The sequence below is a fragment of the Myiozetetes cayanensis genome, unplaced genomic scaffold, assembly GCF_022539395.1.
Source record: "Myiozetetes cayanensis isolate MyiCay16 unplaced genomic scaffold, myiCay2020 scf6-25, whole genome shotgun sequence".
NCBI classification, from domain to species: Eukaryota; Metazoa; Chordata; class Aves; order Passeriformes; family Tyrannidae; genus Myiozetetes; species Myiozetetes cayanensis.
In genome coordinates this window covers 8227881-8255878 of record NW_026087853.1, presented here as the reverse complement: position 1 = coordinate 8255878, position 27998 = coordinate 8227881, and the positions used below count along the sequence as shown (strand labels likewise).

The 27998-nt window shown below is 47.2% G+C and overlaps 1 protein-coding gene across 5 annotated transcripts; it reads right to left on the bottom strand.

Annotated features, from left to right (window-relative positions):
• Window positions 1-3: 3 nt before the first annotated feature.
• LOC126651015 (uncharacterized) lies at window positions 4-27952 on the bottom strand. Of its 5 annotated transcripts, XM_050336480.1 has the most exons (13): window positions 27491-27952; window positions 25551-25875; window positions 25281-25448; window positions 23215-23332; window positions 19188-19262; window positions 16926-17026; window positions 15785-15877; window positions 14306-14438; window positions 13213-13323; window positions 11572-11727; window positions 8424-8545; window positions 6700-6885; window positions 4-4776 (listed from the first exon to the last, which is right to left on the bottom strand). In XM_050336480.1, exons 1-12 carry the CDS (start codon window positions 27771-27773, stop codon window positions 6705-6707), a joined length of 1866 nt encoding a protein of 621 aa, XP_050192437.1. In that variant the 5' UTR covers window positions 27774-27952; the 3' UTR covers window positions 4-4776; window positions 6700-6704. The 5 variants fall into 5 exon arrangements, with proteins under 5 accessions (XP_050192437.1, XP_050192435.1, XP_050192438.1 ...); XM_050336478.1 differs by having other exon boundaries at window positions 25281-25875; XM_050336481.1 differs by lacking the exon at window positions 11572-11727 and having other exon boundaries at window positions 25281-25875.
• Window positions 27953-27998: the final 46 nt, after the last annotated feature.

Genomic DNA, 27998 nt, shown 5'->3' with positions numbered 1-27998 from the left:
AACCAAGAGTTGCCTTTTATTTTTAACAAAACCCTGAAAGGATGTATGATATAACAAACCACTCCAGACAGTCTGCTCTTGCAAATACTTTGTCCCAGCTCTGAAAAAAGGGGTTTTCCCAGCAGCTTCTTTAAACCCAGTCCATTTATTTTAATTGCTGGCAGACTGGCATCCCTTTTAGAACAGACCATTGGGACAATATGCAATGGCCTTGCACAGGCTGCGTGAGCCAAGTTGGACGGGACAGGCAGGCACAGGCAGCACCACAACCCATGGAGTGGGCAACGGGACAGCTCAGGGAGGGCAGCTGGAATGAGGCTGAAAACCAGGAGACAGAGAGTCAGCAGACATGGAGCTCAGGGGGAGGGAATAGCACCAGAGCTCCTGAGAAGTAAAGAGGAGAGGCAAACCCATGCAGAACTGTTTATTTTGGCTGTTAATTTTCTGTCACACAGGTGGAACTGACCCCAACAGCCAATACAATGAAAGTGGTGGGGAGGCACCCAGGGGTGAGAGCAGAAACCTGTCTTCTGGTGCTCATATGGCCTTAGTTTAGATTCAACCAACTAAAACCTTATTCTAAAGCCCTTTACTCCACACAGCAGGAATCCTGGATGCTGTGGAGCAGGAAGAAATCAGGTTCTTGGGTCCTGGCTCTTCAGTGCTGCCTCCTGACCTCTCCTCTGGTCTCACAAGCTCCAGCAGTTTCTATAAAGCACAGGGCACATCCTGACAACTCTGTTCATCACTCTCTTTTGCAATCTTCCCATAAAACTGCTGGTTGTTTGGATGGAATAAACATCTACATGGTCTGTGCATCCTACTTACACCAGAATTCCCAACCTTTTGTTGTCCTGCAAGTCTCACACCCTGGTAAGGGGCCTCTCACAGCCCACAGAGCTGATAGGCCACGCAGGCATATTACCCTGTAATACCCCATAATAATAACACAAATAAGAAGTATAAAAGAGCCATCGCCCTCTTCATGTCCCGGTGCCACTAGATGGCACCAGTTGTGTACCCTTCCCAATCCGGGTGTCCCCAGGGCCACTGAGGGAACCTGGGGGGATCCAGCCCAGCCCATGCTACAGAGCCAGAGACTGCAGCACAGGCAGATGCCTCCTCCTCCTCCTCCTTTCCACACGGACCATGGGCTGCTGGGGTAAAGGAAGACATTTAAGACTTAAAATCAAACCTTCACTGTTGTGCTGGGGGGAATTACCTGTGATGGCTTTTGTCATGCTGCCTATCCCACACACGCCCTTCCCCACTCGTGGATTGGGCATCACTCCCAGCTGGGTGCTGGAGAGGAAACTCTCAAAGGTGGGTGAAAGTTATTCTGATCAATATTGGGATCAGTGGTTGAGCTTCCAGCACGGACAGGCTTCTCTTGGGAGGAGGGAGAAAAGGGAATAAAACACAATTTACCATATAATTTATAGTCAGCAAGTGGCTTGCCTTCCCTGAGGTCTCACAGTTTTAGGGATTGATTCTCCTCATGCACATTTGATATCCAGCAGAGCTCAGCATGTCCCAGAGTATTTATTACCTGCGTTTTTTACCATCAAGCCCTCCCTACCCTGTCACATCCTTGGCAAAGACACTAAGTAAAACCAGGAAAGCGCAGGTGGCACCTCAGCAAATGTCAGGTCTTTCCTCAGACCTTGCAGCATAATTAAGGAGCATCTGTTTTCTACTGTCTTCGGCATCGAGCACTGAAGGTGACCCTCAGAGACAGGAGCTCAAATGACAGGAGTGGCTGGCGAGGCTTTTCTGCACTTCAAAGCAGCCAGACAAACCCTGGCCCCAAGCAGTGTGGGGGACATGGGTAACAAATCATTGCTCACCACACAACCAGCCCAGTGCAGAGCCAGAGAGGTGATAGACAGAGCACAGCTCCCAAAAAAGCCAGAGCATTAAACCACCAAGAGCAACATGTAAGTCCTTGATGCCCACATCACCAAGGCTGGCACATCTGGATGACTGCTGAGCATAGCAGTGGCATGACCCTTGTGCCAAGGGGATCCCAGTGAAACCTTGGGTGCCAAAGGAATGGGAGGAGAACTTTATGCAGGGATTCTCTGAGTGCTGAGCTCTGAGCAACCCTGTCCTGCTGGCAGAGGTGGAGTCACTGGGTGCAGGGCTAAATGGGAGATACGCAGGACAGCTCCATGGTGGCCCTGGCAGGCTGATGGCAATGGCAGGACTGCCCCTGCCCACATCCCAAGGCCACAAGGTAATCCTGCAGAAGGACCCTGAGTGTGACCCTGCTTCCCAGCCCTCTGCAGAGAGCGGCACAAATCCCACACAAGCGCTTTAACCCCAGCCTAAGGTAAAGGCTAGAAAGTAGGAGGCTGGATCACTTAGGAAGGTCAGGTCACACAACAGAGTGGGTTAAAATCCCCCCAAACAAGGAAAATCCCTCATCCTCCTTCCCCACAGCCCTTCCTCCCCTCCCTGATCACCTCAGACAGTCCTAGGGAGTGACCCAGTGTCCCCTTGCCACAGCTTCCCCTCCTGGGGATCCACTAGGAAACTCCCCACACACCATCTGCTCTCCTCAGGTGACTCACGGGTGGCAGAGGACATCCTTCCCACACCATCTGCCTCCATGCCAGGCCACCTCTCCCCATCACTGCCCATGCCCCATCCCAGCCAACATCTCTGAGCCCTCTGGCTCTGGAAAACTTCACGTATGCCACCAGCACTAAGCCTCATGGACAAACTCAGGTCTTTATTTGGTCTCTCCATGACTGGATGCTACACACAGTGTGCAGAAGCTTGCTGCTACAAAGGGGTGTTTCTCCACACACAGCAGTGGCCAGCCCAGCGTCCCTCACAGCTCCCAGCTGCTGCTTCCAAGTGGAATATACCCTCGTCTGCCTGTGGATGTCAAATGGCAGAGACATACATAGACATTGACATGAACGTGGTCAGAGCCATCCACATGCTGTGGCATTATTTTTAGCCCGACGGTGACTGAAATGTCAGAGGGGATTTTATTTATTTTCTCTGGAAGGCTTGTTGCTTGAAATTGCCATAGGTAGAGGCTGACCCTGATCCTGCTGTCACAATAGGTTCTGTCATCCAGGTCTGTCACCCTTTCCCACCTTTGAAAAAATGTGCAATTTGTCAGGAGGGGAGGGTGACTGGCTCAGTGTGCCTGGCAGGGCTGGCACCCTTTGGAGGACAGGTGCCCACCCAGCCACACAGCCCAGCTGTGCCCACCTGTCCAGGCTGCAGCTTCCTCAGCTCCCCCAGCCTTCCCACATCCCAGGAAAGGTCTCACTGAAGCTGCAATGCACAGCTGTGAAATGTGAGGGACACCATGGCTGGCCTTTGGAGCAGCCTTGCAGTCAGGAAGGGCAGGCAGGCCACGGGACGCTCTCGCTGCCCTTTAGTGACGTGAGGGACGGAGTGTAACCATGCCAAGGTCTCATGGGGCCCTGAAAGCACACAGAGGACTCCCTGGAGACGGAGCAGCCTGTTCCTTCCTGCTTCTCTGCCACTCTCCCCACGCTCAGCACTGCACCAGGTGCAAAGCTGGTGACAATTACAAACCTGCCTGGCTCCTGAAGAGCTCACAGGACCCCGTCTGCCCCAGGACTCCGGGCAGAGAAGCTGCCCCTGAGCTGGGACATCTGTGCCCCTGGGATGGTGGCACAGCACCACAGAATGTGGCAGAACCACCAGGTCTGTGCTTTCCCAGGGTCCCAGGGCATGACACATTTGCTGCCTCACACATTGACAGGTTATGCATAAATTTTCCCCTTTACTTATTAGGGAAGGGCATTCGAGGGAGAATGGCAATTCAGGAAAACACTGGCACCTATGAGGTAGAGTTTTTTTGCTTGTTTACATTGTCAGAGAGGAGCAGTAACAGCCTATTTTCACACAATAGCAAAGGAGGGCCTTGAACCACATCCAGCTAGGAGGTTGTGACCAGTCCATAGATAACTGGGAAGAAAAGTCAGTGTTTTCCTGTCGGAACTGCCTATTTACATCTGAAAAAGCAGAGACCTTGCCCGGAGGCTCGGACAAACAACTCCTTTCACTGCCTGCTTCCCATGAGGCTTTCCCTCCCTCTCCAAGAGGAAATTTCCAGTAACTGAGGTATAAAAATGAATGCAAGACTGTGCTCTGGAGCCAACTGTAAAATTCATTCGGGAAGCGCTCCCCATCCCACAGCCCCCCCATGGCAGGCTGACCCCAAAATGGGTCACAGGCTTTGTGAGAGAGCAAAGAGGCAGCTCTGTCTGCACCCCACCTGCTGCAGGTCAGGCTTTGGGGGAGTGGATCAAGGTGCCCAGAGCAGCAGGCACCCCCAGCACAATGGGCTAGGCAAGGATTCCCTCAGAGGGTCCTTGGTCCCTCAGGAGGTTGCAGTGCTAGGACAACGCGTGCTGCAGCAGTCCCTGGTTTCACACGAGAGATTGCAGGAAACAAGGGATGGAAACAAAGAGAAATTTGGTGAGGGTGAACCTTCCCCCTTCACACATGCCACCATGCCACATCCTGAGAATAACCACTAGCACTCAGATAAGTGGCAATCTCCAGGAAATTTTGGAGCAATGTCTTTCTGCCATATCCCACCCATCTTCCTCCTGGACTTTGCATAGAAGATTAGGACTTGAGCCACGTGGTTTTCCTGCAAAAATGCAGGAATTGTGTCTTCCATAGCTGACAGGCTTCTCCATGCATCCAGCTGCATAGGTCCCTGATGCTTTCAAGGAGATGGGATTGCAGATGCTGCCACATGGGATTCTCACAGCAGGCCTGAGGGGAGGCAAGAAAAAAGCTGGGTAATAAAATACCACTTGTCAGAACATGGGTGAGAGTCAAACAGTTGGAAGATCCCTCCTATACACAGACTCTTGCATGGCAATGTGTCGACATTTACCTGCTGAAATTCTCCAGTTCCTGGGCTACACAGTCCATAGTCATGGGCAGCAACCCTGCTGCCTGCCCCATCTAGACAAACCTTCTCACTCCTCTTCTGGAAGGACATTTCATGATAACATGAAACAACCAAACCTAGTACTTTTTCCAAGTCCTCCCACTTCCATATACAGAAGGGACAAATGTGTTCCTGGTGAGGAGAAAGCCACTGGTTCTCAAAGTACCTACAGGTCACACCCCAGAGCATGGCAGCAAAATCCCAGGGCTGCAATGGAAGGAGGAAGGTGGCACATCCCATAATTTTAACATTTCTGGTATCCCTGAGCTCAGGTGAGGTGACCAACCTGTGCTACACATGTGCTTCCACTGCGGTGCAGACTCAGCCTGGTCTGCTGGGATCTGGGAGCCTATTTGCCCAGGGCATTTCAGCAAATAGGAGATTAAGTGACTTAGATTGTTTTAAAAACATGTTCCTGGATATCTTTACTAAAGCAAAGGTGACAGCATGGGTAATTTCTTTAAAGGAGGGTATAAAAATGGGTGGCTGATAGCCAGTTCATTGTATCAGAATCAGTTTTCATTAAGAAGGGGAAGCTTGTGTGCTTATTAATTGTTTCCCTAATTGCTTTCTCTCCCTGCTACCAGGACAGCCTGCTGTCTGCCTGTGCCTGGAGGCCCCAGGTCAGAGCCCTGCATAACTCATCCCTGATCTGCTATCATGGGTAACTATAAATAAACTGTGACACCTGAGAGCGTAGGAGGCGGAGAGGGACTGTGCTTCTCAACCTGAGATACTCAAACTAGTCAGCTTATCCAACAGAAGGTGACTGGTGGCAATCTGTAGATATTAAAGTGAGACTGACTATTTCTGATAGCCAAGGGATCTGACCCGGCCAAGATAAAACAAAATTCTCTGGCTCTGAGCTGCATAAATTTGGACTAAGAAGAAGTTGCTGATTATTCAAAGTGAAGAAAATATCTGCATTTTCTCCACTAGGAAGTATTTTAAAACCATGAGGAACTGCTCAGCTTTGAAACCTGCTGCAACTTACCCCTCCAAAAAATAAAAAACCCAGTTTGTGACTATGAAGGAGTCTCTTGGGAGACTGAAAGGCAATTGCAGGTGCTTCAAATGAGCATTGGCAACTCACACCAGGGGATTTAACACCTCCCAGTAACAGTCATCCCTCTGATTTAACTCTCCTCCCTTCTGCCACCAGCTGCTGCTGCCAGCATGGAGCGAGCACACTTCCCTCTGGTTTTCACAGCATGGCAGTCACTTACACAGGGCCAAGACTGGTTCAATTAATGTAGCTGTCATAGAGGGGGCAGGGGTGGGTGGGGCTCCCATATCCATCCCTCTGGCACCAGGGAAGCAGGAGGACCACTGAGAAGAAGATCCCTTGGTGTGCCCTACCAGGACGCATCAGCACTTGCCTGGAAGACCCTGTCCATGAAGAGGGTAAGAGCTGGGAGGGAGAGGATGCTGCAGAGAGACCTTGCTGCAGGAACACCCAGACAGGAGTGAAAGATGGGGAGGAAGAGCCCTGTCTTCTCCTCTGTCTCTTCTGTAACCTGAATCACAAATCTAAGCATTCAGCACCCTCCACTGCCTACAACACGATCCTCCATGACGTGGAAGTCTGCAGGTGGAGAGGGGTAAGTAGAGCCAGTGTATAGAGCAGTGAGGACCTTGGGGAGGTGCTGCTACAGCCATCATTGCTCCACTTCCCTGTAAGCAGGAATGCCTACACCTGTGCAGGTATTCACGTTACACATAAGCACACACACACCCCCTACCTTTGCTAACAGCAGAGGCAGCCACAGAGTCCATATCTTCCAGGTTTTACTTCTATATCTGCAAAAAGTAAGTTTGCTTCTGTTTCTGATTCCCTGCAATTATCTTCGAATGCCTTCAAGAGAGCAGTTCTGTCTTCTTGGCTGAGCGAGTCTTTGATGTCCAGCACCGCTCTCAGATGTTCCTTCCTTTCAAAAAGAGTAAGAGGGCAGGTCAGCAAATGGGTCAAGGAAAAAAACCTTTCCTTCCTATTACTCAGTTTTGCTGGACCAGACCAAAGACTGGAAGCTGCTGAGCTGCTTTCTGACGCCTGCTGGCTACCTAAGAAGGAGGAGGCTGTAACACAAGAGCTGCGTGGGATGTGGCTGAGCTCATGGGTCCCAAGCCCAGGGGCACACAGCATCCCTGTGAAGTTGTGGAAACCTTCTACTCAGGTTATTCCGAGAAAAAGATTTGTACCTACCATAATAGGTTTCAGATAACTCTGCATTTGACCATTTGGAAGCATTTTTTATATCTTTTCTCACCTCGAATGGCGCTAATTCTTGTTCACCTGGAAGGTTATAGGATTTTTGTTCTACAGAGCATTGCTTCTCTGAGCAGCACCATATTAGATATAAAGCAAATGTATCCAAGCCAAACAGTTCTAAACATACAGAAATCTGTTGTAATGAAGAACAGTACATCCACTCACACCAGAATGACCTCCTCTGAGAGCTGGGTCTTCTGAGTACTTCTTATGCCCTCTTCCTATACTATACATATACAACTACTTACATGTGTATGTATATACATAGTGAGAGAGTGAGAATTGCTATGCTGTATCAGATAAACAGCTTTTTAGCTCAATAGCATCTTCAAAAGTAGTAAATATTCAGGAAAAGAATACAGAGACCAGATGAAGCTTAACATGATCTCTCTTTGTCTTTCTCCTTTTTTTTTTCCCTTTGCTTCTGGCAGTCTACAACTTAGAGACTTCCCTTGCTGGGGGTTATGTCATGATTGTCATGTTGAATAGGCACTGAAATAATTATCTACCACGAATTGTCTGCTCCCCATTTGAAGCTATTCACACTTTTGGCCTTCACAGCATCCTGTGACAGAGAGCTCTTCACTGCAATCATGTTAGGTTGGAAAAACACAATCACTAGCACAGCACATCAGAAAAAAAGATAGATGTAATAAAACATAGACCTTGGAACAAATGCAGTTAGCTAAGATCTCAACCTTCCTATTAAAAGCTTGTTTCATTTCTGTTAACAGCTTCCTGTAAGAAATGGAAGTGTATATTCTTGCTGAATACACCTAGAATTTTGTGAAAATAGTTATACAAGGATTGGTAAGGTGTTGAAGCCAAAAGCCAAGTGCTTAGAAGTTATGAAATGTCTGAGTTAAGAATGTTCTTGAAACCTACATTTGACACACATGCCCCTGTAAATTCTCCATTCAGGTAGCGCTTTTCCACAGCATTTCTGCTTTGTTGACAGCCATTTCATCCATCATTCACCTTTACAGAAGTACATCTCAACCAGTTCATGTCTGGCTAAGTTATAAACCACGTTAATCAGCATCTGCAAAGAGGCAGCACCGAGTGCACTCAGAGGTGACCATTGTGCCCGGCCCAGCGCACTGCAAAAATTATCACAGGACTAATACTGCTGTAGGTTGTCTGGTGTCAGCTAATCATGCCAGAAGGTACAGAAGTCAGACCAACAAAAGACATTACCTGAGCTCAGGAAATTCTTTGAGAATGGGCAGAAGAGCTATTTTCATCCCCTCAGCATTGGAAGCTTGAATAAGTTCTAAAATTGCTTTTATGGGATCCTTGAGGGTACCAGCTGCAGGACCCTGAGGAGAGAAGCAAAGGTGTGTTCAGTGCAAGAGGAACAGCACACGATGTTAAGAGCTGCACTCATATCAGACTGGGTATCTCTCTGTGTGAGTTAGGAACTTTGCAGGACTGTCTGTGCATGTATAGAAACCTGTTTTGCCCCCAGGGCAGGAGAAGAGAAACTGGGGAGCAGTCATGGACTGCTTCCAGGGTGGCTGGGCAACTACCTTCAGCAGTGCAGAATCCCCTCCTGCATTTACTTTGGCAAAGGAAATGTACCTCATTTTTCCCTAAATTGCCTGTCCTTTCAAGACCATTTCATTCTTTGGGGAGTGTTTTGCTTCCAGAGGTAAGCACAGCCCTCTGCTTGGCCTACGTGAAAACAAGCTCTGTTGGCCAAACATGCTGGCATTTCTGCTGTCCCAAAGCAAGCCCAGGGACAGAAAAGAGACCTTAGGGAGAGGATGAGGGAACACAGATCCTCCAACAGAAAAAAGGGAAGCAGGGCTGGAGAGTGTAAATAATATGATATGGTTGGTAGATGCTGCATATGATCAGCTCCCTCTAACCTGGAGCACACAGGAGAAAAAAAACCCTCAGCAAAAACCATACCGCATTTTCAGCAAAGCTGGAGGAGCAGAATGCAGATGAACTGCCAAGAGAGAGCTTCAGATCTTGCTCACATTTTTCATCAGTGCAGTAATACAATTAAATTGCTTCCCTGAATTATTGATGCCACCACGTCAACAGAGACTCTGTGACAAAGCAAACCTGGAGAATGGGATGCCAAACTGGGGCAGGAGAAGCCCAGGTTCCCCTGATCTCCACAGGGCACTGGAAGCAGCAGGTCACATTCTCCACGCGGCACCTCCGCACCGAACATAAATTAAAAATAATAGTAATATTTGAAGACAGCCTTCCCCCTCTTCCTCTGCACTGCAGACACACAGCATGCCTAGCTCAGCTCAGTGCACAAGCTGTGCTCAGCTCCTGAGGCACCGGTACTGTACAGCTTCATACTTGGCAAGCTCACTATTACAAAATGCTAATTAATTTGAAGGCGTCAGATTTAGTTAAGCACTATATAGACAGGCAAGGTCAGAGGTAAACAGCCTGCAGTCTAAAAGGAAAAAAAAAAAAAGAGAGGTGTCTTGTCAGCAGTGTTTAAGTGCCTTTGACATGTACTGCTCTTAGGAGAGAAGGAAGGTGTTTTCTAATGTGTTTTGAGGATGGAGGGGAAGGAAGAGCCTGAAGAGAGGGCAGAGCAGGGCAGGGAGCAGGTGCAGCCTGTGCAGCAACTGCACGATAAATTCAGTCTGCAGCAGAGTACATATTTTGCATGCATAACCGTGTGCCTCATTCGACTGAGGATCAGCCTGTCCCCTGCAAATCGCTTATGCATTTCATTCCCAAGGTTTTCGGTGCTCCCACCTCAAGTAAGAAAGTGCACAGACTGGGGACACAGGGCTAATCAGATGCAGACTTTTTTCACCCAAGCTGAATGTAGGGTCTTAGTAGATAATTAGATTTCCTATATTTCCTCTGTGCTATAAAACCAGCTTTCTGGGTATATTACAGCCAAAGCTGATGCTGAGCACAGCATTACTGGTAAACTTCAGAGTTAAGATTAGAGAACCCTCCTGCTATTCCCTATAGCTTGATTGCTCAAAGCACTGCCTCATTTGTGATTGATCACTACAGGAGAGGTGGGTCTTCAGCTAAAAGCACTGTCAGCTTCCAGCTTTCCACCATGAAACTAGTGCATTAATTGTAATGGCTCTGAGAGGTTTTTAGAGAAGCCTATAGATGATCATTTTGATTTAATTTTATTATTTGTTGGACAAAGCAAGAATTGCTGACAAACTACTTCAGAGGACTCATCTGTGAGAAAATAGATTTTCAGTCCCTAGCACTTAAATTGACAAGTTGTGAGAATTACTCAGAATTTGTGAAATTATTAAAACCAGTATAGCCAAGGGGGTTTATAAGCTCTGTCACATCTGAGTCCTGTTACCAGACTGACTTTGCAACCAGTACCCCTGTGCTGCTCAGCCCAGCCTCTTACGAAGCACTGCGCTTGGGCACTCTCAGCCTGCACTTGCTAATGAGCCATGCCAGGGACATTGCACGGCAGTGATTCTCCAACTGGACCAGCTGCAGAGGGGATGCTGCTGCCGTTGCAGTCCTTGCCCTTGGGTAATCAAGGGACCCATGTGACAGCCTGGTGGCATCCACAGATGCCGTGTGTGGCACTGCCAATTACACCAGATTATGAATTGAGCAAAGAGGCTTTTTTGAGCTTCTGAAGCTGTTTCTGTAAATCAGACCTAGCACTTTTCCACAGGTTTACTTCAGAGGTGTGGCTCTGCTTTTACACCTAATCTATCCCTTCTGCAAGGCACCTTTACCTCCTAATGCTGTGACGTGTTAACGCTGCAGGAAGACTCGTTCCTCCCCACAGCTGTCACCAACCACAACAGCATCAACATGTTTTTGCCTGTGGGGAAATGCCACAGTGGGGGAAATGGCTCACACAGCCATCATCCCAGATCTGAGGGGCTGGGAAGGGCCTGGGGGTGGGAAGAGGCTGGATGGAGGGATAACAATGCACACCCCATGTCCAGGGAGGAGCAGCCATGAAGGGCAATCCATGGAGCAGGTAAAGATGTGGAGCAGCCACTTTGGTTCATCACTCCAGAGGCTCAAGGAAAGTGCTGCCCCTCCATGCCATGTACCCATGGCTTGCTGGGGGGAGCTGACATCTTTGGAGCTGTCTCACCAGCTCAGAAGAGCATGCCTCATTCTTATGTCAGTGGCAGGAGTGCAAAACTTGCCTCCTCCAGTCACACATTTCAAAACCATGAACTAACAGCTTCTGGCAGATCAGAAGGGCCGTCAGCACATCTGACTGTCATTTCTGTGAAGCTAGATACCCCTGCAGTAAAAATCTTAAGCTTTTTTTTGTTGCTTTCAGAGTCTTTTCCTCTGCTGGTACTGTTCTTGATGACAAGAGAGCAAAACTGTAACCATATCAAAGACTTACTAAGCACTCTTTAAAGATGGCTTGCATCATCTTATGATCTTCTTCTATCTTGTTGACAACCCTCCTCCTCTGCACAGAAGATGGTTTCCTGGGAGTGGTCAGGAGAGCCTGCACATATTCTGTAATAACAATGGCATTGACAGCCTGGACGAGAGCCTGTTCCAGAGCAAAGACACCCAGATTAACTTCCCTGGACTAAGCAAGGACCAAACCATACCTATAGGGCTCTGAGCAGTGTAGACAGTGGATATAGTGTCCATGCAGATGGCTGTCCCATCTCTTTGCTTAAGTATTCCTTTAAAATTCTTGGTCTAAACACGTGGAGTAGCTCCAAGCTGCATGCAGATGACATAAAAATTGATGGTAAGTGTGAAGTCATCCAAGCAAAAGCAATGGAACCAGTTACCTTAGCCAGAGGTCACTCACACTCCAGAGCTGCAGTGATACTTGGCATGGCTAACAAACACATCACCTGGTGAGAGCTTGGACTACAGGCAAAGCCAGACCCAGCCTCCCTGGAGCATCTACACTGGACACAGGGCCATACCCTTGGCAAACAGTTGTGGCTGGGCACAGGGAAGTCACCTGGATATCTCTCTCTCAGCCACCCTGAGAACTCCAGTGTGGAGGAACTCCAGTAGGCTGAGGAACTCCAGTGTGGAGGTCATGCAGTGCCTGAAAGGGCTGAAGAGCATTTCTGAGGGGAGAGGGGCTGCCGCACAGAAACCACATTTCATTAGCAATTGAAATCAGAGCAGTTTTAGGCTGCAGTCCAAAGGTACAGGAAATCCCCAGCCCTGTCCAGAACAGACAAAGCAAGAGACAGAGAGCTCTGGCACAGTGTTTTGCCACCAAGCTGCTGCTTGCCCCAGCACTAATGTGACATAATGTCCAGTGACAGGCTCTGAACAACAGCAGAATAGCTGCTATTTTTTATCTTCTATTACCTTTTTCCATATTGCAAAATGCTAACTAAAATCACTGTCAAAGGGACTGCAGACCTGGGAGCCAACTGCTTTGAGAGGGACATATGTGGCACAGGTAGCAGCAGCAAATCTAGCCTGAATAGAAAAGAGGGTTCCCCAGGTACCAATCTCATTGCTGAAGAGATGAAGTCAAAGGGTGTTGTAAGATCCTAGGCAAATTATTTAGGCTACTGTAAAGGTGAAAAATCTCAGGGTCTTTGTGATGTTTTTCTTTGTCAACCCTCTGTGTCCTTTAGGAATCTGGACCTTTCACCTCTCTGTGTCCTCTCTCCATCAAAGGGACAAATATTCCTTACAAACAAGGTTGAGCCACATTAGAAGCTGAGAAAGTTTCCAACATAATGGTATTGTGGCAATGGTAGGATCAGAGACAGCCAAATGCTCTCCCTTTGTATTTAGGAGGTACATTCAGTTTCCACATTTCTTCACTTGTGGGTTTCTCTGCTGTGATTACAGAAAGGTCTCAGGTGTCACTATCCAACTGTTGGATAGAGGAACTGGACTGAGACCACTAGATAGTTAAAAGCCCTTCTGACAACAGTCAAAACTGCAGTTTGGGTTAATGTTCAAATATTGTGCCATCCAGAGTTTCAAGGACTAGTTTTAGTGATTTCCTGAGTAACATCTTTTTCTCACTTTCTTACTGCTTTCTTACCTCGTACATATCTGTTTTTTTCTTCCCAAAGGCCAGAAAACTTTGCTTTAAGGATTCAAGAACGTGGTCAAAACCACTGTCACACTTTTTGAAGTGGTCCTTCAGTGTTCCCTGAGGAAAAGGCACAGACAGAGTCAAAGGGTGCACATGTAGAGACACCACAGTCAACAGACATGGATTATTGTGCATTTGCTCTTTCTGCTCTCAGAAACAGACTCCTCCACAAGCTGCAGCATCCTGTGCCTTTACTTCAAAGAAAAGCAAAACATGAAAGAAAGAAACAATTCAAACTCAGGAAGGATGTACGAAGTTCTTAAGCCCAAACCTGGAAGACTGAAAACCTGAGCCCCAGCTCTCCTGTTTCTTCCCAGGGTTGTCCAAGCTTCCTGTCAGAACCACCTCCAGTTCCCATCTCAATGTGTGGGCCCCTTGGGACAAGCTGGCAATGAGCTCTGGAGACCAAAACTGCCCAGTGCAGCCAGGGTTTCTTTTGTCATTTTCCTTTTATTGCCTCCAGGCTGCTCAAGAGAGCCTGTTCAGTGAACCTGAAGATGCTCAGGGGAGCTTCCCAAGGAAACACACACCACCACACACTGAGGAGCCTGCAACTGTGTGTTACCAAGACACAGAGCCCAGGACAGGAAGGGTGTCTGGGCTAATGGGCTGATACTGGCAAGAGTGAAGGGAGGGAAACTTATCTCAAGGGAGGGACATATTTGTGGTCAGTCTTCTCTGCCTCCTGACTACTCACCACAGCCTTGGGCTCTGTGAGTTATCACTTTCCTGAGAAGATGTCCAGCTGCTGGGGATGAATAGGTACTCAGTAAAATTCAACCCTTGGGGTCTGGATTCCTAGAGGCACCACAGGGTGCCTACTTGTAGCACAACAGCAACACTACAAACAGTGGAACTGGGATCCCAAAACTGGAAAAGTGAAGAATCTGTCCATACACAGATTCTGACAAAGCAGAGGAGCACTAGGGACTGGAAGATCAAACTATGGTTTCACCCTGTCCAAATCAGGATATGAGAGTGAAGAGCACATCTGCCCTACAGTCTTAAAATAGTCAGTGTTAAAAAATGTCTCCCCTACCTTGACTTTAGAAGTGATGGTCTGCAGAAAACACTCTGTAATGTCATCTTCCATCCTGTCTAGAAATCCATTTACCTTAACATCCTGGCCAGTGCTGGCACTGCAAATATATGTTAGCTTAAGCCAGACAGTCCTGTTAAAAAAAAAAAAAAAAAAAAGGAAAGTATAGATCAGATAAAATCAGGCTATTCTCTCAGATCAAAACTCTACCTATTACTGGGTAAGTAAATGGACATATGCTCAGGTTCAGGGCTAGCTCAGTGACCCACATTCATGCACCCATCTCTTGGATGGCTCTCATTAAGACACTGCCACAAGGACAGGAAACCTCAGTGCACACAAATGCCACTTGTACTCATCACTAGTGAGATCAGATCAGTAAAAATTCTAGTATTTTCAAAAATGAGTAGGCACGAAATGGCCTTGACAAACAGAGACTGGATGAGCATCCTGTGTGCCTCAGACAACCTACAAATACAAGGCAGTTATTTTCCATCAGAACAGTCTTCAAATCAGCAAATCCTGGTTAAAATTATCACCAACTTGAAAATAGACATTTTACATTCTGGAAAAATTCAGTGTACAACTTCAGTCTTAGGATCATTGTAAAGAGTTACATAAAAGAGACTCATAAGTATTCAGTCTGGGATCCAGCATCAGCAACATGCAAATACAACAAACAAAACAGCTACCTAGGCTCAACACAAGGCTCTGATGTCAAGTAATCACGATGCATATGCTGGATTTTGGCATTTTGCTGACTCCAGAGATCCCCAGATAACTTTACGCAGGAAAAAGTGAAGCAACTTTGTTTTCTCCATTGCTGCGAGTGCTTCTGAAATTAGCTCATAGGTGGAAACAGCCTCCTCCACCCTTCTGTGCTTTATTGCTTCCCTCCTTCCTAGCAACCCCAGGGAGAGCCTGGCATGGTCCATGGGGCTTCATTCAGCAGAGCACTGAAGCTTGTGCTTACCAAGTGCATTGGCACACACATCTCAGCACAATCTTTATAAGGCTTTCGTGCTGAAGAACGATCAGGCCAGTGAAAGGAACCATAGCACAACACGGACAGGGGTAGCCAGGATACTGCTCCCACATGTGACACAGCGCTGCTGCCAGCCTCCTGCTCAGTATACCATGGGTACCAGGAAGGGGGAGATAGTGGACCACCAGCTACAGCCCCTGCCCCTGCAGGGCCTGGGAGCAGGCAAGCAGTAGCAGCACAGCGCTGCCAGTGCAGCAGTCATGGCCCTCTGACCAAGGTCACAGCCCCCATCTGAGCCTCCCTCTCTCTGGAGCAGCCAGGGCACCTCTGAAAGGGTCTCGCTGGCAGCAGCTGGTTCCCTCTGTGCTTCAGGGTTGGTGTGCACAGGGTTGGATGCCCAGATCCAGCTGGAGGCAAGATTGGCCTCAGAGCAGATTCAGAAGGAGATCAGACAGCAGAAAACTCATTTTTCTCCCCAGGCTCTGGTTTCTAACCTTAGAAGGCAGCAATTCTCTAGGATTCGTAAGCTGCTGCAGATTGGTGGGTAGCCATCAAGCTGGAGAAAGCTTCTCACTTCATCTTCATAGCTAAATTAAAACAGGAAGACATATCTTTAATCTGGCATGCTCCATAATGCATCTGACAGCAGTAGCCTGTCAGCAAACTGGAGAAATACTCTGTGATTATTTGTCTTTTCACTGTGCGTTTTCACTCTGCAAGTGGGATCTACAGCATGACAAAGGCAGTCTCTGCCCTGCCCAGCTGCTGGGGAAGGAGAGCATAGGGATGGCACAAGGAGAGCCCTCGAGCTGCCCGAGTGCCACCGCTATGGACCAAGAGGCAGGAGGTTCATTTTACACCATTGCTGCTGCTGCAAAACCTGCTTCTGGGAAGCAGCTCAGGCTTTGCTGATGGAGCTGTGGAACAAAGACTCAGCATGTATGAATAACCCACAAAGTCTATCGGCTGCTTTGTTGCAGCTTCCGTCTCATGAGTGGCTCCCAGACAACTTTGTTTTACAGGAATTTCTTTTCTCTCATCGTGTGGAGGGCCAAGGATCTTAAATGAAACCTCCTTCTGAAACATTCACCTAGAACCAGCATTTTCTGGGTATACACAGGGCAAGAGATGCACAAGTACGAAAAGAAGACAAAGGGAGTCAGAAGAAGTGGTGAGAGGGCAGGAGATGAGAAGAAGACATTCATCCTCCTATGAAACCAGGACAGAGAAGAGCTCCTCATACCCCACGCGCACACACACACACCCATGGAGCCAGCAGGAACCACTGTGCCTGGGAAGCACAGCCAGGGTAGGAAGGGCCAAGCCTGGACAATGGCTACATGGCTGCCCCTCTTCCTGGCTGTGTTTAAGGTCTAAGTCTCTCCAGAACATCCTTCAAGGCTTTAACCCGTCCTGGATAGTCCAGATGCACTTTGTCCCCTCAGCTTTAACCTAACAGCAAATGCTGGCACATTGAACAGAAGTGAAGCTCTGTCTCTCCAGAGATAGTTTGACAGGAAACAGCCATCAAACTAAAGATCCAGGTGAATACAGCATCCCCAGTTGCTACATAAGGATTTCTTTCTTTTGAGCACTCAGGATGTTATCCAGGAGGAAAAGAAGCATCCTTCCTACCTCTCCAGGAACCTCAGGCACTCCTCCAGGCACACAGCTTCCACCTTCTCACTCAGGCTCTTGCTGACACGCCTGGCAGCCTCTGTCTTCTCTGTCAGTATCTGTGGATGTCAATGTGTGAGAGGAGGGCAGGCCAAAGCCATTTGTTCCCTATGCAGTTAACAGGAATACATCCCATCACTCACCTGCTCCAAATCCCTCTGCCCTCTGGGCAGCAACTTCTGCTTAAGTTTTGAGAACCCTTAAGGCTACAGTGGAAATAAAAGTATTTTTCAGGAGCCAGATTATAATGCCTGACCCTACATCTTTGCTACCATGCCTTTTGTTGTGGTCAGCAGGCTGGAGTCCAGGAGAAAGCCTTTCTCTGCAGATGTTCTCTGCTGGCAACACCCAGCCTGGTAGCTCAGCTCAAAGAAAGATCTGACATCTGCAGGAGCACCTGTGCTTCTACCTGACTCACCCTCACAGATAAATCTGCTAAAAAAGAGGTTAGGCAGCTGTAAATGTGTGCCCTGCCCCTCTGCCAGGGTCTCTACTAGGGATGTTTGAAGAGGGCACCTATCACCTTCCCAGCCACCACTGCTCACACCTGACACAGCAGCATGTGTTAAACCCTATGGCATTATATCCTGCCCCACTGACCCCAGCTGGGTGGCCCAGGTGTCTGCAGGAGGTGGGCTGTGCCAGACAGCTCGAAATTCACCCCATATCGGGCAGGCTTGAGCAGGTGGCAACTTAATGCTGCCCATTAGTTGCTCTGTGGAAACAAAAGCTTGCAAGGGAAGGAGAGCCAGATGGATAAAAGGAGACAGATGGCCTCATAGGCTGCGCTCTCCCAGTGCTCGTCATCCAGAGACAAAGGGTGGCTCACATCATGAATGGGTTTTTCCACTGCTCACAACAGATGTAAAAGCTCACCCAAAGGGACAGGATAAAATATGCCACCCCAAAGTGTCAGGAAGTCATGGCTGATGAGTTTTCATGACACCCTGTTCATTTTTTATCTGATCTTCAGTGTCAGCTTGTGAAAATTGAGGAGGCAGTAATTTCATAAGGGTTTCCTATTTATCCAGGCTTTTCCATCACCCACCCCAGAGCATTCAAACCTGTCAGTTTTATACACAACAGAGAAAACCACTCATGCTGAAGCATGGCCAGATGTTGCAGATATGAGGACCACAGGATTCAAACCAGACTTTGTCCTAATTCCTGTTAGAAACCTTTGCTCTCTAAGCCAGGAGCAGGAAAACAAATCAGCTTGGTGGCTAAAAGTCATCCTAAAACAGGTACATCACTGGGTACATCACTGCTCCACCATTCCAGGGGGCTCAAGGCAAGGCGAGGAGGAAACAGCCCCTGCTGTGAACTCTGCACTTGGTGTCTGGGTTTGAGTTGGGCCAGAAAAGCTAGTTTTTGCAAGCTAAAGCTGTGCTCACAAGGAAGGACAGCTGCTGTTGATCTGCAATGCCTCCAATGGGGTGCCTGAGCTTGTCTGCAGCCCCAAAGGACCATGGAGCTATTTTCCTCTTCCATGACCTGAAAGAGGACTGCCACTGGGGTGCTGCTAGTGGAGAAGAAAGATACAGTCGTGGCAGCCCAAATCCTACCCCTGATCTCCAGCATCACTTGAGCCTACATGTGAACTCCAGGATTTATTTTAATCCTTCTGCAGGTCTTGATCCAAATGCCCTCTGGCCATGTTATGTGCTGCTCTTAAATCAGCAGAGTGTGCTTCTGCAGTGCCCTTTGAGCACTCATCTTCACTGTGCTCTGCAGTGTCCCCTCTCACCGCCCAACCCACGAGGGCAGCAGTCGCAGCTGTACCCAGCACAGGAGCAGGGAGCAGCCTGTCTGCATTTGCGCTGCCAGATATGGGGCCCTGCCACAGCTTGGCAACCCTTGTTGCTTTTATAGAAGTGCTCTGCTCACACAGAGCAGAGGGGTTAACACACACCACGACTTTCCAGAACATTACAGGAAGATCCAGGTGCCTATATGAAAATGCAACTTCAGTTTGAATTAGCTAATCTCAGGCTCATTTTTATTTTAGTTAGTTTTTTTTCTTTGCCTATGCACAGAACAAAAACAGGTCTGGGAGCAAAGAGGCACAGTTTGAGTATGGCAGCTAACTTGCAAGCTTTTAACACATCCAGCTTAGCCCGAGACATGCAAAACTGGGTCTTCCCAAATACCCACATACTTGTGTGCAAAAACAGGACTGCCCCTGAGTGGGAGAGCTTTTTGTGGTTCCCCCCAGTTTACCTGAATGACTGCGGCATCTGTACAAGGGGGTTTCCCAATATCAAAGGCTTCTTTCAGGGCTTTCCCTACTTCTTTCTAAATATTAAAAGAAAAGAAAAGAAAAACGAACAGTTGAGATACAATGGCATTCATAATGAGTTAGGTTTCCCAGCCTCTCATTATGCGTTTGAGCTAGATGAATTTCTGCCTCTATTTTTTTTGGCTGTCTCATTTAACCCAAAGCCTGGCTACTTTCCATCTGACCTAATAACATTGTTCTGTTTTGTTCTACATTGTTTGTTTGAGTTTAAATGATTTGCAGCTTCCTTTCATCCCAGTGTCAGCTTGGGTTATCTACAGTCTTCCCTAGTTAGCTTAGCTCAAATGAAGGCGCCCACACAGCAAAACAACGCTTAGACACCCAACTCCATGCTGCCAGCTACTGTAGCTGAGATTTTCCACTCTCCCCAGCTCCAACCGGCACCCACACAAACCAGCCAGCACTAATTAAAAGCATTCCCTCGCTTGAGCCAGGGACTTGTGAGTGCAAAGAGGATTCGGGTTAGTGTTTAAAGCTACTGTCATGATGAGATGAGCCCCATGAGGCTGCACAATGGGAAATTTCCCAAGACTTGGCTGGTTTACAGTAGTTTGAATGGGCTGTAAAAACAAAACCAACACTGCAGAGAAAGGGCTTGTTGCTTAAAACATGATCTGACCTTTATAGAAGCTTTAAACTCAAAAGCCTGGCTCGTTTATTTATTCTTTCATTCCTGCATCTTCCTCCAAGGAATGTAAAGTCTGATCTTCCATTTTTTTCTTTGTTCTTTTCTGGCTGATGAATTAGGAAATTTGTGGCTGTCAACTGAAGAATTTCATCAAAAGTATATTTAAAACAACTGCTCTCCCATACTCACTGAAAAGTGTTAATCAAAGGCAAATAAGTAGTTGTAAACAACCCGAGAAAAATTCTTTTCCTCTAGAGTGTCATCACCTGACTGTGAGCAATTGTGTGAACACGATGTGCTGAGATAACACATCCCAGCCGAGTTGCACAAACACTTCCAGCCTGCCCCAGCTGCACACTAAAATGAACCAGCTTAAGCCAACATGAAGATCTTGCTCCCCAGTGGGACAAAGCATGGTTTAGTGAGTAACTGCAAGGCAATAGCCATGTTGAGCCATAGTACTTAGTTGCTTTGGGTCAGATGATGTGTCTGAATTAACACGAGCTTTTTTGTTTGTAGCTCTGCATTGATACCAGCACCTAAGGCACCAAGGCTCTGAGCTGGAGATGACCAGAATTTGTGCTGTAACAAACAAGCCCAGTTTCCTTCTTGTTCCTCTCTCTCTGGCCAAGATATGGCACTCCATATTGCAAAGCCTTAGATCCATGGATGGTCAGTCCACCTGTGCTGACTGCCCAGCCAACTGCTTCCTCTCAGAAAATGCAGAGGGCTGAGCTATATCTTGGGTCCCTCTTCTCTCTGGCTGCTGTTTTAAAACATGCAAGAACTTAACATCCTTGAGACCCCCACATTGCTATCAAGTGTGGTCCAAATTGGCTAAGATGGGTGGGAGTGCACTGCTGCTGACACACGGTCAGGAAAGTGGGCAGAATGACTGCACAGCCTTATTCGTTTGGGCAGCAGTAGGTCCTCAGCCCAAATTCTCCAAAGCACATGAACTGCTCAGTCCTCTATCTGTCTATTTGAAAAGACAGAGGTGTCAGAGGGGAGAAGACACAGACCCAAGTGATCCTTTGCAGGTCATTGTAAATCCTCCTCATTTTCCACCTGTCGGTATCGGAATGAATGCTGGCATCGTGCTGGAAGGTTTGCCTTCCACTCATGTCAGGTTCCCCAGTACAGCAGGGGCAGACGTGACAGACTGACCACCCAATCTATGGCACCATCATTTTCACTTCACCAACCTTGCAACCTCAAAAGCACAAAGCTCCCTTGGCCCTAGACATGTCCAGGCTGAAGGAATGCCACCTGCATGCAGAGCTGACCGAGTTCCCCACAGAGGTTTTTGCAAGTGGTTTTGAACCCCACATGGCACCTGAGCTCTCATCACCTTCAGATGCGGTCACAGTTCTCACCGCTCATTTCTGTTTAAAGTGCTTTTAGTATGCATAAGTATCAGGCTGGCACTCCCAGTGATAAGCCAGGTATTTAGAGGCAAAGCAGGCCAAGGCTTATTCTGGTCAGGCTCTTTTAATTTAGAAAAATTTAGTCATCCACCGAAGTGGCAAAACGCACAGCATGTGATTTAATCACAATTACATGTGATAATTGTTCAAACATAACTGACAGGAATTTTGCTCAATAGCAACTTGCTGTATATTTGGAATAATGAAGGGCTAGAGTATCCTGGAGCCAGAAACAGGGGGACAAAGCAGGTTTTATAAGCTATGCCACTGAGCTGAGTGAAGCGACATTCATAATTTTTCCATATGGAATCAGCTTATGTCCACTTAAGCTCATTAGCTTGAATCTGGAGCTGGTCCCAAGCTGGCCAGGTCTGAAATAAGCTGGGGCAATGCTGTGCTACACTCGCCAGCACTTCCAGCTCTGTTCTCTATGTATAATGCAGCACCGTGTAGAGCTGCAATGATTCCAGATCCAAGGTGGCATGAAAAAAAGCAGCCAGCTCAGGGTAGCATGGCACAAATGCTCGTAACCACTGCCACATTGAGGTGAACCTGCTCAGATCTTTGTGCATCACAAAAGCAGAAAGGCCATGGTTAAGCAAAAGCTTTCTCCAGCTATTATGCTAGAGGGAAATTAAAAAAAAAAAATTTTAAATTCTCTATCACTGTTAGTCAGCATCTTTGAGGGCTTGTCAATGACCCAGAGACGTGCTCTAAAATAACCTCAGTGGCATTACCCTGAGTAAAGTAATTTCCTTCATTGAAACAAGTGCTAAAAAAAGGCTTTAAGAACATGTGGTCTTTCCCAGGGTAATGATGAGAAACAGTCCATAAAGATGCCTAATGTTAAACACTGAAACCAGTAGGCTTTAAACATATTGTCACCAGCTGGCACTTCTACTCCCATGTTTGTGACTACTTTCGTGTTCTCCTTCAGGGATTAGGTCTTGAGGAAAATCTCTGCAATTTAGAGTACTTTCCCTGGGATGATTCAGCAGTTTACCATAGAATTTCCCCTCTGCTCCCCAGGGGCTGGTGAAAATGGAAAGCCAGAGATATGAGTGTGGTAACTCCTGCTGCTGCATTTCAGCTTCAGCTGAATATGAAAGGCCCCGCTGAGTTTTGCAAACAACATCGTTTCCTCTGGAATTCCCCGTTGCTACAACACATCTTCCCTGCTTCATTTGTATTCCACGTGTCTCAACAGAATTCTTCAAAGGCGGAGCTTAACTGAGAAAAGAACGCGGCACTGCAGCCCTAGGGCTGGCATCACCTGTGGGATCGCATGGCAGGATGCCCTGCTCCAGCCTTACAGGAGAGCTGCTGGCTGTGCACCAGCTGCTTGTTTCCTTGTGCTGAACTCTGGAAATAGTCTTTGCTATAACCTCAGCAGTGTCAATCCAGCAGGCTGGAGAGGGCTGTGAGGGGTCCACATACAGACAAACCCAGCAGCCTCAATATCCTGCACAGCTGTAAAAAACCCCAACCATTGCACACAATGGTCTCAGTAACAGAGAGAAGATTAACAGCATCCTGAAATGGCTCTCAATAAGGAAGTGAGCTTCACCCATAGTCTTCCTTTCCTCCAGATTCATGGGCTTCTAAGCAGAGCAGATTGCAACTCTGTAGAGGTGCAACAATGGGTTAAGAGAGATTTGCAAATGTCCCAGCATTTTCCCTGCTAAAGAACAAGGACATGGCTGCATCCCTTTGGCAACAGACAATCATGGATCTTCACACCTGGGCTCTGCAATGAAACTTGGTCAAGACCTCGGAGCTTACTCATAGCTAAGCAGAACTGGCTCAGCTTGCAAGGCAGCAGCTAATTTATAAGGGCACTTAAAATCATGGGAATGGAACAGGCAGGTTGGGGTAAAACCCTTGAGTTCTTACCTGTGTGAGTGCAAGTAACCTTTCCTCAGTCTTCAAAACAATCCACACAAGATACTGTCCATCAAGGGAAAGGTTGTGCTGGGGGATCTCGCAGGGTCTCAGACAGGCCTCGCTGCCACTGCATACAGAAACAAGAGCTCAGCCAGAGGGGCAGCTTCCCATGGGTCCACAGCCCATCACCTGCCTGGCACCCCCTGCTTGGTACCACAGCCTCATGGTAAGAAAACAGGGTGTCCTGCAAGAACCCAGCTGTATTTGCCATGTTTGGGCAGCCACACCATGTAGATGATCTTTGTCATGTCCTTTTGCCAGCTATTCTTACGTGCTGTTTCTTTTCCTTCTTCCTATATTTGCTGACCAAATTACACTTTTATTTTGTTGTTTCCTTCTCCCCTTCCCTCATTGCTCCTGCTGAATTCCTTTTTAGGCCTGGGCAGAGTCACCCAAGCACACTTGCACGAATGCACAATTTTACAAGTGTCACATATTCTGTCTGAGTGGAATAAAAAGCAGCTATATACCCAGACAACTGCATCTATGCATGAGCTTTCACTGAGGTTGTAACAGTATTCAGAGAGTAAAATTCAAATAGTTAAGGCTGGCACCTGTGCTCTTCTCATTTCCACTTTCTTCACTACCTCATGACTAATACAGTCACGTGCTGCTCTTGCTTAGTTGGTTTGCTTTTTGAAGGGATTCAGCATTTACATAATACATTTTTCCTATATTTGACTTTTCTTAATATACTTAAACATTTATATTTTCTTTATAAATTCAAATTACATAATTTTTTGCCTCCAATTGCATGCAAGTTTTCAATATTTCATCAATACATTACTCTAAAGCTTTACCATTTCAAAAGCAGCAGTCAAAGGGATGCATCCTAACCACTTCTCCCCTGTGTCAGACTATGGCCAATGTGTACCCACACAGTTTCCCTCCTTTGGGAGCTGGCTGGGGGAAGAGCCCACCTGATGAACGGCTCATCGGATAATCGAGGGTTTATAAGTGTAATTAATACAAGGATCAGAGAAGCTGTAGGCTTGGATGGAAGCAATCAAATAACCCCAAAGGGCTGAAAACTATTAGGGCATGAGCAGAGTGGAGCTGTCAAGTAGCAATGAAACCATGGACACGGAGAATCAAACACCACATCTACATAATAAATAATGGCCAGTCTTCGCGAGCGAAGATCCGGGGAAGGTCTTTACACCTTCCAGCCTGCGCATTGGATTTTTTAGGTGAGACACAGTGTGCGCGGAACTGAGCCCACCCTTTAATCCTAAGGTTCATCTGCCGGGGCCAAGCGAGCTTGGACGGTGGCAGCGAGGTCCTTAGGACGTAGGTGGGTTGCCTTTAAGGGCTGACGAGCCCCACCTACCCGGGAGTGGCCCTGACCGGGAATCGAACCCGGAGACCACATCTACAATACAAAAAGAAATCACAAGAAAGCTTTAGGCTTTGATGGCACCCACAGACTTTGAATTCACATTGGGCCAAAAGGTCCCAGATGTGCTATTCTTCAGATCATGGGGAAAACCACATCTGTTTTCCCAAAGTTGGGCAGGAATTTAATTATCTGCTACATGTTCTTCCTGTGATGCGAACACTAATGCAGGAAACACAGAAACAACTGGGCAAGCTACAAGCCCCATAAAGCAGCAATAAGGTCCAAGGACACAACAAGAGAAATTACCAGAGCACCATGCTGACAGAAAGGCTGGAGTAATTGAAGTATTATGGACCTTGCTAAAAAAGGCTTAACGAGAGGAAAGAAATTGTTCAGTAAAGTAGAAAACTGTGCAGGTCCAACAGGAGTCCAGTGGAGAAATACCTGCCTACCTCAGGTAAGCCCCTAAGCCTGCTACTAAGGATTTAGAAAAAGGCAGTACGGCAATGAAAAAAGGCTCTGATTCTGAGAGCACAGAAGATCAAAGAGGCAGTGGGCAAGCCTAAACTCAGCAACAATCCTGAACATTGCTGTGCTATCAGGAAGCAGGGATCGTGCTCAGAACTGAAGAACAGAGACATAAAAAAAATGTAGATAAAAAGTCCTTCAGACATACCTTTTGTATATTTTAAGGCCCCATTCATAAATTAAAAGACATTGGCTGAAGCTGAAATGGTTACTGTCAGTAAGCGTGGAAAGGTGAGAACACAAAGAGGCATGACAGCAGTGGGCGTAGGTGACGAGCAGTCCTGCTTCCTTGAAGACATCACTTCTGTGCTCCAGGCTGGGGAGAAATGTCATTTCCAGATGACTCAGATGCTGTTTTAGTGCAGTATCATCTGTGTTAGCAGAGGAACCAAACAGGGGAATCTGGGCTGTCACATACTGTATCAGTTTTTCCTCCAGATCTTTCCTCCAGAAGTTTGGACTCCAGGTGGAAACAGACTCCATTTCTTGGCTGTTGCCAAGCCACTCTGCTTCCTTCTGCTTCTGCCACTTCAGTGATTCCCCCACTGACTGCAATGGCTCCAGGAACATCCTACCACTTCCACTGAGAGCTTCTTCCACCACAGTCCACATTCGTTCAGCCAGTAGCGCATAAAGTGATTCAGACTTTCGCACACCATCATTTCCAGAATGCTTCAGATTATAAATATGATCACAAGCTTCCAAAAATTTTCCTTGCTCAATGCATCTGCAGATCGTTTCCTCTGCAACAGAGAAAGAACACAACTTGCTGTTTGTTCACTTGTCTATAGGACTCATTGCTTTAATATCCAAGTTATCAAGTATGTAGTTTATATGTATGTAGTTAAGATAAACTCACTTAAGGTCTAGCATTAGCACCTCTCAGTTTCTTCAAGACAAGCACTTTTTTCCCCTCTTTCTTTCTTTCTTTCATCCTTCCTCCTCCAGGCTAACCAAGCCTGCAGACTATTCTGCAGTTTTCAGAGAAATCATCCCAGAGACCTTCTCATGTGGGCTATGCAAGCTCATTAAAGACAATCTTTCCTTAAGGAATGCACCTTCTGTCCAGAAGAAAAACATTAGAGAAAGGACATCTTCTGAGTAAGTCAACAGTTGAAAGTCAAGCCTAGAAGGAATCCTCTGTCTCCTCTACAGAAAACTTTGGCAGGACCAAAGTGCTGCAAGCTCTCTTGGAAAGTCCCTCCCACCCGCTCAAGCCTGACATAGCTACACAGAGGGTGTCACTCCTGCCAGCGAGCTCTTGCCTTAGGCTGAGACTGCTCACTGCAGTCCAGGGCCCTCTCTTTATCAGGATGTTTTAACTAGATCAAATGATTAGGCATGCTATTTTGCCCAAAACTGAAACTTAGAAGGGGATTCCCATAACTGCCCGTGACCTCTGCATCTGCACGAAGCTGTGGTGACTGAGCCACTGCCCTAATCACCAGACACATCATCATCAAGGCATTATGGAACCTTAAAAGTTCAGAAGTTGGAAGGAGAAGTTTTTCATTGCTGCTTGTTTCTAAAATGTCTTACCCATCACATCCAGCCCACCGAAAAGAGTTAAATGTAAGCTCACAACAGTTGCACAGAGTGCATTTTACAGATGACAAAATTGAGCAACAAAGAGTTGGAAGTTGTCCAAAGGTGTCTGGAGCAGAGTCCAGAGTAAAAATCAAACTTGATGAAATGCAGGGAAATTTAGACAAAACCAGAAGCATTGGGACTCTGAAATAATTCAGGATACAGTTTTGGGTGTAGAGCAAAGAATGAAAAAGCATGAGCTTCCATTACTTTCACCTGAATCCTAACTTGCCTCTATGAAAAAATCTCATATGTGTAGTAAGAATTAAACCAAACAGGACTAGAGGGAGGAACATGAAAGGAACTGGAAAAGGGTTGATGCAAGGATCTTCAACAAAGCAATGGGCAAACTGTTCAGGAGCGGTCTACAAGCTGCACTCATCCTGCCTTGATACATGCAACACATAGGAAATGCTTAATTGGCACAACTAGCCCATGTACAACCCATCTGCCCCTCCCATCTGTGCAAGAACAGCACAGTCACACCAACAGAGTGTCACTCACACATACATCATCTTTCTCACAACACATATCAGGAGTCTTTGCAGGGAAAACGAAAACAGTAAAGAGAAACACTTTTGAGGCAAAATGAAATACACAGCTTTCCAGAGGAGCAAGAGTACAGTTCAGAAAGATCAAGAATTCAGGTGAAGGATGGGGAGGAGAAGAGTGTAAAGCACCTAATCCAGAAGCTGATGAAAACAAGAGCCTGCAGGGCTGAGTGAGGCAGGCAAGATCCAGGCCTGGACCCAAAGATAACTTCAAGGTTACCTGCAGGTGTTCCTCTCTCTGCTCTCTTCCTACTGGTTTGCTTCTTTAGCAAAGTCCCTGCCACATCCTCACCGCCAGCCTTCTTCATTGTCTCCTTCCCACCAACCACAGTCTTTAGCAATTTGCCTGCCAAGGTTTTCAGTGTCCCTTTCCTCTTTGCCTCCTGCTTCTTTCTCTCCTCATGTGTGGCCTTGGGCAGTATTCTTGCATTTTCCTCAGCCATTTTCTCCCCCTTGTTGCCTCCTCCCACGAAGGCTGCCCAGGAATGCTTTGTCTTCCTCATGATCCAAGCAGATTCACAGGCTTTCTGTCCAACTGGGAATACTATCAGAAGAAACCATCAGAAACACTTCTATGCAAGGTGATCTTAGCATCTGTTTCCCAGAAAAGTTCTCTCGTCTTCTGATTTTTTTTTCCTGTGCAGCTACAGTCTTCAGCTGCCTTTGAAGAAGTCTAACCTGGTTCCTGTTCGTGCCAAGTGAGGACATTTTTATAGGCTGCCAGCCCT

What these genes read in the sequence shown, in the direction of transcription:
- LOC126651015 (XM_050336478.1), bottom strand. Translation starts at nt 27,773, where the DNA reads ATGAGGAAGACAAAGCATTCCTGGGCAGCCTTCGTGGGAGGAGGCAAC. An exon ending in CAGATGCCGCAGTCATTCAG is followed by an intron (nt 17,027 to 19,187) that starts GTAAACTGGGGG and finishes TGACATCCACAG; the next exon opens with ATACTGACAGAGAAGACAGA. An exon ending in TGCCTGAGGTTCCTGGAGAG is followed by an intron (nt 15,878 to 16,925) that starts GTAGGAAGGATG and finishes GTTTTAATTTAG; the next exon opens with CTATGAAGATGAAGTGAGAA.